The sequence below is a fragment of the Ictidomys tridecemlineatus genome, chromosome 13 (assembly GCF_052094955.1).
Source record: "Ictidomys tridecemlineatus isolate mIctTri1 chromosome 13, mIctTri1.hap1, whole genome shotgun sequence".
In the NCBI taxonomy this organism is placed as follows: domain Eukaryota; kingdom Metazoa; phylum Chordata; class Mammalia; order Rodentia; family Sciuridae; genus Ictidomys; species Ictidomys tridecemlineatus.
In genome coordinates, this window is record NC_135489.1 from 94,715,403 (window position 1) to 94,727,449 (window position 12,047).

General features: G+C 55.5%; 1 protein-coding gene across 4 annotated transcripts; it reads left to right on the top strand.

The window, feature by feature from the left end:
* Window positions 1-1,079: 1,079 nt before the first annotated feature.
* Card19 (caspase recruitment domain family member 19) lies at window positions 1,080-11,034 on the top strand. 4 transcript variants are annotated; one of them, XM_040271274.2, is made up of 7 exons: window positions 1,080-1,233; window positions 6,069-6,211; window positions 6,923-6,979; window positions 8,238-8,391; window positions 9,706-9,765; window positions 9,951-10,022; window positions 10,746-11,034. In XM_040271274.2, exons 1-7 carry the CDS (start codon window positions 1,227-1,229, stop codon window positions 10,859-10,861), a joined length of 609 nt encoding a protein of 202 aa, XP_040127208.1. In that variant the 5' UTR covers window positions 1,080-1,226; the 3' UTR covers window positions 10,862-11,034. The 4 variants fall into 4 exon arrangements, with proteins under 4 accessions (XP_040127208.1, XP_040127215.1, XP_013212103.1 ...); XM_040271281.2 differs by lacking the exon at window positions 9,706-9,765; XM_013356649.4 differs by lacking the exon at window positions 6,923-6,979.
* Window positions 11,035-12,047: the final 1,013 nt, after the last annotated feature.

Genomic DNA, 12,047 nt, shown 5'->3' on the forward strand with positions numbered 1-12,047 from the left:
CTGCCTTGGTTCCTGACCTGATCACCACAGTCTGAGTGAGTGTGCATCTTCTGGACTTAAAGCCCAAGGCATGAGATTTTTGATTTGACACTTGAACTTAGCATACAGAGGGAATGTCTGTCATGGGCTGTCATGATTAGGTGTGTTTGCAGTGCTTAGAGTTAATCTACAATTGTTTGCTGTGGATTGATTATGTCTATTGCAGTGCCTGGCATTAAGGATTGTCATTTTCTTGCTTAAGAACCTACAGAGTGAAATTGTACTGAGTGACTTGACAAAGGCAGAAGTGCGTGGACATTCTTTATTTCTCCTCCTCGACTGCATACTGCCATCGCGACACCTAGTCAGGGCCACAATGCCAGGCCAGTGTTTTCTTTTAAAGATGGGTGCCCAATGGGAAACCACCACACCCAGGTCACACTGTTGAGTCCCAAGTCTCCCCTGGACTGGAGGAACGTCCCTGTTCAAGCCCTACTTACTTTGGTTGACCTCAGGGGGCTACTGGATGCCCACTGGACTTTTGCCCCTGGACTGACCTCCTGCTTGACCTTGGGTAAATCTTGTCTTCTCTGAGTCTCGGCTTCCTCAAGTCAAAGGTAGGAGCGGTAGTCAGGGGCGGAGCTGAAAGGCAGGAGACTGGCAGCACCCAGGCCTCCAGGATCTCAACCCCGCAAGCAGGCGGGGCCGTCGGGGCGTGGCCAAAGACTCGGAGGCGCGCGGCCTGGGAGGGGCTCTTGGGCTTGGGGAGAGGCTTGTTGGGGGCGGGACTTGGCCGAGGGGCGGGGCCAACGGGGGCCGAGATTCGGGGCTCCCCGCGGCGTCAGAGATGACGCTAGGGGAGCGGGACTCCGGGCGGCGCCCTCAGGGGCGGGCTTCGGCGAGGGGTGGGGCTCAGTGGTCCCGGCGGCGCCGAAGCCCAGGACCGCGAGGGCGGGTCTCGTTTGAGGGGCGTGGCTTAGAAGCCGGGCGGTGCGCAGCCGGCGCTTCCTGGGCGTGGCCCATCTGGAAGGGGCGGGGCTAGGAGCTCCTCGTGGCGTCGTAGCCCAGCCCGCGAGGAGGCGGGGCAAGTTGAAGGGCGGGGTTTAGAGCTGGCGGCGACGTCGCCGTCGCATTCGGGCGGGGACTAGCGGGAAGGGGCGGGGCTTAGGGCCCGACCTGCGGGCGGCGGTCACCGGAGCCAGGGGGCCGGGCGGCGGACAGAGGGGCGGACAGCCGTGCCGGCCGCCATGACAGGTGGGCGCAGGGTCAGGCCAGCGGCAGGAGCCGAGTGACCTTGGTCGTCAGCTGTTGGCGGCCACTCGGGTGCAGCATCGCGCGTGTCGGGGTTTCCCTGGGCTCTGCGCGGTGGGGCGGTGGGCGCCGGGGGTCTTCAGGCACGGAGGGCGGGGCGCCAGGTTCGGACCGAGGAGGCAGAGATCACAGGTGAGCTCGGGCGCAGTGCAGTGCCACGGTCGGGCTCTGCCGCTGCATCTGTGGGTTGGAGAGGCGTCCCGGGATGGGATTGGGTCTGGAAGTAGGAAGTGGTACTCACTGCGGGGCCGCAGTGATTTGGGCAGGGAGATAACCAAACTCATCCCAGCCACCTGGAGGAAGGGGCACCGGGGCGTTGCGTTCCTGGGCACTGTGTGGCACTCTTCGGACTCTAGCACTTCCTGCTCCCTCGGGTCCCAGCCGCACCCCTTTACCCCAGACAGGCTTGGGGAAATCGGAGACACCAGCTGGACTCTCCTCAAGACATTTGTGCTCCAGACTTAGTGGCTCCAGCCTGCCTCCCCCATTCCCCAGGGCCTCTCTGGTTGGGGGAGCCACACACCTTCTTTCCCATCTCCTGCTCTGTGGACTTTTCCCTGTGAAAGAAGTTCACGGGAGTGATGGGCCAGTGAGGAACCCCATGGCAGAGCAGTTGGGGGAATATGGGAGCCCCCAGATGCTACACCTTGTTCCTAAGAGTCTCACTTTTCTGCCACATGAGGTGACCCTGGGGGTCAGAGTGGCTCCAGAAGTCTTCACTCCCCTCCTCTGCACTCATTGGAGTCTGGGCCTGAGTCCTGCACAAAAATAGGGACTCATGAGCTGGAACCTAGTAACTTCCAGGATACCAGGCCAGAGGAGATCCCAGCTGCCACCTGCTCCCTTTTGTCATTGCCACACACCCTTCTTATTTGAGGTTGCCATTTCTGAGTACCTAGTATGTACTGGGTCCTGCATTGGTCACTTCCTGGGGAATGTTATGTCTGTATATGATCCAGGAAACAAAGTGGCAGAGCAGAGTGAGAGCCCTGGCTCCAGCACCTTCAGTGTCCAGCTCCTTTAGCAAGTTCATCAGGATGCCTGAGACACACAGCTTGCAGCTGTGTTGGCCTTTAGGTGCTATGATAGGGGCTGGGCTCGCTGAATATAGAGGTAGCTCACTCCAAGGGGAACAGGGGGCCAGAGAAGGCTTCTTGATGAAGGGACCCTCCAACTGAGAGGCCACAGCCAGGCAGGGGTCCTCAAGACTGTGGAAACAGTGCACCCTTTCTTCCTCCCATCTCCTTGCTAGACCTCTAGACATTTGACTCCAGCAAGCACACACGAGCAGGTGTCTGGAGAACACTGAAGACAGTGTCTGCCAGGGCAGGTGTTCAGCTGAAGTTCCCCCACTCGTGGTGTGCCGTGGAGTTAGCTTAGTTAAACTGGGTGCTGGGACAAGAGGGGCTTCTGGAAGAGATTTGGGAAGACGGTTGATGCCTAAGGGTCTGGACCTGAGTAGGGTGGGGCTAGAGGAACTCAGGAGGACAATAGGCTGGGTACCAGTTAACTAGTTGTTCTCAACCCTGGCATGGTTGTGGGCTCTTGGCCCAAGCAGGTGGGCTCTGGGGCCTGTTGGGGTCTGATGAGAACTGCCCCAGGGCCCTAGATGCCAGGCTGAGGGCTTTGGTCTTGGCTGAGGAGAAAGAATTCAGACTGGGGTGACAAGAGTGGCATCCATTTGCTTGACATCAGCTGGGCAGGAAGGCAAGGGCATGGGTGGGTCTTGGCAGAAGTATGTGTGGGTTTTTCACAGGGCAATCCATTTTCCTTTATCCTATGAAAACAGTCTTGGCCTTGTTTACCAGGGCCTGGCTCCGAGGCGGGGCCCTGCTTGTGTCTTTTGGTGCTTCCCAGTGGCTGTGTATGTGTGGTTTGCATGCAGAGCTCACAAGAACCACAGGAAGCCCAGCCTGGAGCCATGCAGCCAGCCCCAGCCCCTGGGCTGTGCTGCCCGTGCCAGGTGACTCAGGGCTTCTGTGACTCATGGCTTGTGGGCCGCAGAAGCCCTGCTAGGGTAGCGGCTTACAGGGTGGGAGGAGGCTGCTAGAGGATGCTGGCCACTGTCACCAACAGACCTCACCCGTGGGCCTTGGACCAGTACCCATTTATTCCAGAACTCCTTAGTGAGCGCACACTATGCTTGGCTTTGTGTACATGGCATAGTGCACCCTGGGGAGACAGCACTGGATAGGCAGCCTGGGGCTTGCTCCTGTCTGGCAGGGAGCAGACCCATATAGCTAGTTACATCATTGATTTGTATGTTAATGAGACAGGCAGAACATCTGGATGCCAAGAGGAGGCCCCAATCCAACTGTACCCAGGTCCTGACCTTGCAGTTGTTACTTCCCAGCTGACTGGAGTCTTGAGCAGATACCTTATCTGCTTTCTGTGCCTCGGTTTCTCTGAGAACAAGAGCAGGGTTGTGTAGAGCTGGTGGAAGGATGGAGGGTATGGCCTACCCCGCAGGGGGTTGCTCCATGCAACTAGTTCATCTTCGCTCTGCAATGAGAGAGGAGGCCAGACTACCCAGTACACCTGGCCACGTGACTTTGGTAGGTCACTGGGTGACCCCGTGCTTAGGGCGACCCCTCACTGTGGCTGGGCTGTTGGTGATCCATCTTCCACACAGGATGTTGGGCCAGCCAGGATTCCTAGTCCCCAATCGCCTCCGGTGTGGCCATGGTGATGGCTTAGGCTGATGTGCCAAAGCATGGGCCTGGCAGAAGCAATGGCTGTGAACCAGAGCAGCTTCCTTCCCTAGAATTGAAACTAGAGAAGGGGCCCACTTTTTCCAACATGATGACCTTATTTTATAAAAGGTCAACCTTACAGAAGTATAATCTTATTAGTAAATGCAGTAGTTTTTAGTGAGTAGTTGGATAAGTTTTGACAAATGTCCATAGCTCTGTAACTATCAGCCTGTACAGAATCAAGACAGCTCATTTGTCACTCTGATCTTTTGTACTCCTTCTTAGATAATCTCCTCCTAGATTAGGGGTTGATCTGCTTTCTGTGACCCCCATTTTTTCTTTAAAATTTCTCTTTATGGTTTTGAACTGTTATGCTGTTTTACACAGTGGCTGCATTATTTTGCATTTTCACCTGCAGTGAAGTAGAACTTGAACTTCTTCACAGCTTCCCCAACACTAGTTCTTTTAATATTTAGCTATGAGTATGTATGAAGTGCTACTTTAGCATAGTTTTGATTTGCATTTTCCTAACAATTAGTAATGTTAAGCATTTTTATTTGCTTATTGTACATCTCACAGTGTCTGCTCAATTCTTTTGTGTGTGTGTGTGTGTGTGTGTGGTGTGTGTGCACACATGCATATGTTAGTTATTGGGGATTGAAGCCAGGGGTACTGAGCTACATCCACAATCCTTTTTTATTTTGAGACAGGATCTAAGTTGCAGAGACTGGCTTCAAACTTGCAGTCTTCCCCCTGAGCAGCTGGGCCCAGCTTAATCTGTGCCTTTTGATTAGAGAGATTAACCTATTTACATTTACATTTAAAGTAATTGCTGATAAGGAACGACCTATTTCTGCCATTTTGCTCCTTGTTTTCTGTATGTTTTGTAACTTTTTTGGACCCTTGTTTCCTCCATTATTGCTTTTGTGTTTAGTTCATTTTTTTTTTGTTGTAACACATTTTTAATTCCCTTATTACTTTTTTAATTTTAATTTTTGGTGTAGTAGTAGATGGAAGAATGCCTTTATTTTATTTGTCTTTATGTGGTGCTAAGGATTGAACCCAGTGCCTCACACATGTTAGGCAAGTGCTCTGCCCCTGAGCTACAGCACCAGCCTCGCTTATTTCCTTTTGTGTACATTCCAGATACACACAGAAACATGAAGATTACATATAATATCCTCAAGTTAAGTGGCCACAGTCCCCACAGGGATCCTGTGCTCTCTGTGCCTGCCCACCTTCCACCACCCCTCAGCTTTAAAGACCTGTCCTTCTATGAAGCGTTCTTTTTTGTTATGAGTTCATTTCAGTTATATATAATATTTTGGGATGTAATTTGCTCTAATTCATTCCCCTTTCCTCTCTTCCCTCCCCTGTTCCTTTTCCTTTATTCTACTGATCTTTCTTTTATTTATAGTTTTTTTGTAAATTACTGCCTTATGGATATACATAAAGGTGAGATTCACTGTAGTGTATTCATATATGGAACATAATACAGTTTGGTCAAGTTCTTAATGGAGAAGACGGTAGAACAATGATGATTTTAAATTGATTCTCTAAGAGAAGAGACAAAGCATCCCAGCTCCCTGGGAGGGCTTGTTGTTGGCGGAAGCTTCTCAAGGCCTTCTAGACATGCTCTGTGCCAGGGTGATGCCAGCAGAGGCCCCTGAGCCCTGCATATCTGCATCTGCGTGGCAGGGGAGCTGCACAGCCCCTGGGCCTTCTCTGAGCTGCCTGCAGCCTCCCTGGACCCATGGAAAGTGGCTTTTTCATTTCTCTGAGTTTATTTCCTATGATAAGCCCTTAGGCATAGAAAAAGGGCAGAGAATGCAGCCCCTCCGGGGTTCTCGCTGTGCTTGCCCCCATCCATCCCTGGCAAGCCATATTGGTGGGCAGGGCACAGCTCTCCTGCACTTGATGCCTGCTGTGCAGCATGGGGGACCTGTGAACCTGCAGGTGTGTCCCCTAGAGCGTGTTGGCTTCCCAGTGGGTGTGGGGCATCCTACGACCAGAACTAAGGGCGCTGTCTTTGGACCCCATGGAGCTGCGCTGGCTCATGTCCTGTGCTACCTGCATTTGTTTCAGATCAGACCTACTGTGACCGCCTGGTGCAGGACACGCCTTTCCTGACAGTCCAAGGGCGCCTGAGTGAGCAGCAGGTGGACAGGATTATCCTTCAGCTGAATCGCTACTACCCACAGATCCTCACCAACAAGGAGGCCGAAAAGGTGCTGAGGAGGTGAGGGTGGGGGTACTCAAGATGCCTCTTGATCCCCTTCCTTTCCAGACTGGGGGGAGCAGGCACTGTGGTCATCTTCTCAGGGGATGGTACACCAAATGTTTCAGGGTAGCTCACGGTGACACCCCTGGGCCCAGGCACTAGAGCTGCCCAAGTCGAAACTCTGTGGAGTGACCCCAGCAGACCCAGAACATCAGCCTGTCTCTTCCTGTGTCCTTCCAGAGTTGTGGAGGGGCTACAGGAGGTGACACATGACAACATACAATAGCACCCGACAGCAGGAGATCGGGAGGGAGAGCAGAGAGGGGCTGAGGAGGGAGGGATGGGAAGTTCCCGCTGGCGTCGTCGCCCTGGAGCCCCACAGCCGCTCCTCACTGCATTTCCAAAGGATGAAAGGAGGCGAAGACTTGCTTCCTTGCCTGTGTGAGGCTGGAAGCCCGGGCCCTCAGAGGTGGGCAGCGAGGCTCCAGGCCCACAGGTGCTGGCCTGCCTCATAGCCAAGCTCACTCTGCCCTGTTCTGCAATGCCGAGGGAGGCTGGTCCACTGGGACCTCAGCTTCCCATCTGGGAAGTGGGCATGAAGCCCTGGGTACTGACAGGCTGTGGGGGGACTGGCTCATATGTGTCAGGAAAGTAGTTCCTGGGTGCTCTGCATCCAGAAGGGTCCCTGCGAGTAGCCACCATCATCACCCTTTTACAGAGAAGGCTGCTGCGGCCCAAGAAGCTGTCACATGCCCTGGGTCATCCATCACAGGAGGTGAGGTCACACCTGGCTTTCTCAGAGCCGTAGATGCCACATTGGCTCCACTGAATGTGACATTTGAGATGCAGTTCCTGAGCTCTGTCCCAGGAGGTCTAATCCTGTCCAACTCCTATGGGGCCAAGGGACACTAAAGGGTGCCCCAGGGCTCAGGGACACTGGATGAGAGAGTTGAGCATGCCCTGACCCAAGCGCCAGCTCCTCCCTAAACGCTGGTTCCCTGGCAGCAGTCACCAGGACTGGAGGGCTGGGCAGCTGGTGCCAGAGACCCACAAGATCTTTGGAGCTCAGGTCCTGCCCGTGGCCTCACCACCGGGGACCCTGAATGAGTCCCTTCTCAACTTGGAGCTGTAGTTCTCACTTGGTGTGAGAGTCACAGGGCCACTTACAAGGCTGCCCTGAGGGGTGGGCTCTCCTGGAACAGGCAGGCTTGGTCAGGACAGAGCTAGACCCAAAGTGGGCTGCTGCAGACTCAGGTGCTGCTCCATTTTAAAAGTCACAGAAGGATTTAAAATGATCAACTCAAATGCATCTCAGGCCATAACTGAATGTCTAATTCATACCCACCTTTAAAATTTTGAAAGCTTTTAGGTGTTTTTACAGTGGAAAGGGGAACCACTCTACACCAGACACTCCTGTTGGCTCTTGTCACGCTGTGGTGGTTCCCTGTAGCCATGTACGTCACCACCAAGGGGAAGCATCAGGCCACAGCCTCCTGGTCCCTGTCCAAGCCCTCTGTCCACTGACCTTTATAACCACATGTTCACCCATTACGCTCGTCACAAGAGCCCATTCATTTCTCAACTCATTTTTAAATACTGGAAACTTGTTCTCAGGGACTGCAAATTCACAGAAGTTGCCACTTATGCCATGACTTCACTGATACCCTGTAATGATCTTTCCATGTGGGTTTACTATTCCCTTTTTATAAATAAAGAAACCAAGACTGAGAGGGTTGAAGAAACTTGCTGTAGTCCCACAGGAAGCCACACTACGTCCCATCAGTGGCTGCAGGATGCTGTCCTTTGCCTGTTTTTTTTCCCCAGAATGTTTTCCCCCCACCCCACCACCCAAAGAGTAAGGCAGCAATGCCCATGGCTGTGGCATTGTCAGGGCCACGTGATGTGGCTAAGAGGCCATGGGTACTGCAGGCACTGCCATCTGTGGGTGGACCCTGCTGCTGGGGGCTCTGAACCCAGCACCTTGCCCTGACCTACCTTCACCCCTTCCAGCCTGCTCTTTCTTCCTTTCCCAGTTTCGGAACCCCAAGGTGTCCCTGCGCCTACGACTTTGTGACCTCCTGAGCCATCTGCAGCGGAGCGGGGAGCGGGACTGCCAGGAGTTCTACCGAGCCCTGTACATCCACGCCCAGTCCCTGCACAGCTGCCTGCCCAGCCGCCACGTGCTGCGTAAGTCCCCCCCACTAACGCTCCACAAGGGCCGGGCAGGACATCCTGGCTGGCTGCTGATGGCGTGCACAGCATCAGGGCCCTCTGAGTCTGCGGCGGCCCAGGCCTGGGCATCCCTCCTTCCTGCACCTCCACCTTGGAAGAGTGTCACCCCAGCAGGGATCTCTCTGCCTGTCTGTTCCTGTCTTCCTGCTCCCCCCTCTCCCTCGGTCTCCCCACTTCTCCTTCTCTATCTCTTCTCTCTCCTCCTATCTCCAGGTCTCTGGTTCTCTCTTTCTCTCCCCACTCTCCTCCTTCAGTTTTTAGAGGCCAGCCTCCCCTACATCTGCTCCTCCTTCCTTTCCGAACTTCACTCACCACGGGTCTCTCCTGTCCGCACTGATGGCAGCCTTGTCCTACGGCTGCATGGTGTTCCCAGGTCATCCCTTCTTGGAATGACCTGTTTCATAGCAGACACTGACGTTGTCACCTTCTGCCACAGCTTGCCTGAGCATGCGGGGGTTTCTATAGGGCATCCGCAGGCATGGATGGCCAGTTAGGGCTCCCGCATTTTGATTTAGAGAGTTTTGTCTCAAAGACAGTGTATCCCCAAGCCCTGGGAGGTGTGCAAGTCCCAAGGGTCTGGGGTCCTCTGAGCTTCTGGGACCAGGGAGGGTACAACAATGCTGGAATGGTGGCTCCATTCTGAGGCCACTGTGCTTGGGGCTGGAGGAGGAGGGGCTGCCGCCCCCGACCAGAGTGATGACGTGGCTCAGTCCAAGCTGCTCAGGCCTGTGTCTTTGACCCCTAGAGGCCTACCTGGACCTCACGGTTCCACGCTATGGACACTTGAGGGCAGAGTACGCAGGCCCTCTCACCCCAGCCACACGTGTTCCTGGGGTCCTCAGAATGCAGCCAGGGCCTGCGCCATTGCAGAAAGTAAAGCACCTCTGTGGCTCCTAGAAGCCCCCAGGGCCTGCCCAGCAGACAGGCTTCCTGGAAAGAACCAAGGAGGGGCCTGGGGAGAAGCCCCAGCCCAGCTGCCCCTAGTAAGACACCTGCCAGTAGCTGGCTGAACGATGGATGCTGCATTTGGTGTCTTGTGGCCAACAACAATGATGTCACAGCAACTGGACCAAAGAAGACCCCAAACCACGGGGCTCCCTGAGGGGGCTGACTTGCCAAGTCCTGGCCTGGCCAGAGCCACACAGCACTGTGTGGCCATGGGAGGGCCTAGTGGCCTCAGGAGGTGGCATTGCCTTGCATTTCCCATGAGGTGACCACCTTGCTCTCGGGCTCAGCCCGTGACTAACTGCTCTGTGATTTTGTTTCCAGAAAACTCAGATTGCACAGAGCTCGACTGGGGCAGCGAGAGCCATGAGCTGAGTGACAGGGGTAACGCCCCCCACCACCTCCCTCCCCTCTTTCTTTCTCTCTCCTCCCACCCTCAGGGCTCCGGCTCTGTCCCAGGGGCTGCTCCATCCCAAGTCGGGCTCCATTCCTGGCTTTCTTTCGGTAGACAGGCCCCCTGAGCTGCTCTGGCTCGGGGCAGGGGCCTGTTCACACTTGTTTCTCCCCAGGACCCATGAGCTTCCTGGCGGGCCTTGGCTTGGCCGCTGGACTGGCCCTCTTCCTCTACTGCTGCCCTCCAGGTGGGTACAGGTAGGCCCTCAAGAGACCCCAGGAGAGCAGGGCTGCATCCCAGGCCTGCTTGTGCTCAGCCCCTGACCAGGAGCCGGCCCTGAGGCCCGTCTGGCAGGAACCTCTGGCCTCTTCCTGCCTCAGTTTCCCCACCTGTGCAGTGACATGGTTTCAGGACCACCTGGCAGGGCTCATAAGGGATTGGGTGTGTGGAGCCACCCCCCCCCCCAGCCCTTGGTGGCTCCTGCTTCCCCCCAGCATCAGAGAATGAGGAGCCTGGGAAGGAGGGGCAGCTGCAAAGCCCTGCCACACCTGTGAGTTCCAGCCATGTGGGGCCCTTGAGCAGGCCACCTCCCCGAGCCTCCCGTCCTTCTGCCCGTGGTGTCACAGGCCTGGCAGGCAGGAGACCGCTGAGGGCCGGCAACTGCCATGCAATGCGGATGGCCCCACCTCTCTTTTCTGTGGTGCCTGAATTTGTCGCCCCAGGAAGGGTGTGGGGCCAGGTGCACATCCCCAGAGCCCTCACACTGAAGGCCTGTGGGCCTCCTAGGGAGCCCTGGGCTCCAGGGGCTGCCTGGATTCTTGTCTGTGGACTCAGACACCCAGACTGTGAATGAGAGGAAGTGACAGAGTGGGAGGGAGTGGTGGTGGCTCCGGTTCTCTGTGACCTGGCCAGGCAGAACAGAGTCCCCTTCACGGCTGGCTCTTACATTTTTCCTTCCCGTGTCTTCCAGACCCCAAAGTGCTGCCAGGGGCCCGGCGGATCCTTGGCTTCTCACCTGTCATCATCGACAGGCATGTCAGCCGCTACCTGCTGGCCTTCCTGGCAGATGACTTCAGGGCCTTGTGACAGACCCAGACCTAGAGGATCTTGCCCTCTGCTCAACCAAAGAATCCCGTGGCTGCCCGCCCCGGGGCCAGCACTTCTTTTTCTAAATGCTATTTTTCATTATTTATAATTTCTATATGAAGAACCTTTATCCCATAAGGTGCTTAATGATATTAAACGTTCAGTCTGCTCAACCTGTCTCTCCGTCGTCTCAGGATTTCCTCCGTGATTCTGACTGTAGCTGCTCCAGAGTGGGCTGAGTCAGAGGGTGCTCCTCGTACCTGAGTCCAGCCAAGGCCCAGGGCAAGGTGCCCCCCACCGAGGCTCAGCGTGTCACATGTCCTCTGATGCTGTGCCCCACACTGTCCCACTCTTGCTCCACCTCTGAGCCTTTCTGACTCTTCCTGCCTAGTACCCTTGGTAGTCCCCATATCTGGTCTCTGTCCAGCCCCATGGGCCTAGGTGGGGAAGGGGGACGTGGGCCGCTGGCCTGGCAGCTCTGCTGCTGACGCTGAGTCCCAGGCCTGGCCACCGTGGGTTGGGGGTAGCAGTGGGCTCCGTAGGCCTGCAGTGGGGGTACCAGCTGCTCTGAGCATTCACATGTGTTAAGTCTGATTCCCCCAACAAACCTGGAAGGTAGGGGCCATTATCCCCACTTTCCTAATGAGGACACTAGGCCCAGAAAAAGTGTCACTCAGGTAGTAGAGGGGGAAAGAGGATATTAGGCCAGGTCTGAGCTCAAGTCCACCTTGTCCCTGTCCTCTCCTTTGATTGTCCAAGGAAACACCCTGCATCCACCCTCCTTGCCAGGTCCTCTCCCTTGGCCTCTTGGACACTATCTAGCCACCAGAGCCTTAGCTCCTTCACACCCCAGGCCAGCCACTATCACCTGGGAACAGAGGTCCCAACAGAGTTAGAACCCTCAAGCCCACCCCATCCATCATTAGGGTGAATGAGGAGTCGGTGCTGCCAAGCCTGGTTGGGCAGGTGCAGGGACCAGGCTTCAGCCATGTCAGATACATCTGTGGTCACTCTTATGGCCGGGAACCACCCTGCCCACGGGAAGAGAGCTAGACTTTGGGAACAAAGCAGTCCACAGAACCTTTGAGATCTTTAAGAAATGAAAAAGGCCACTATGCGTCTGAGGTCCTGGGGACTGGCTCCTCATGCCCTGCCCTGGGCCTGGTATTTGGCCACAGCCAGCCTT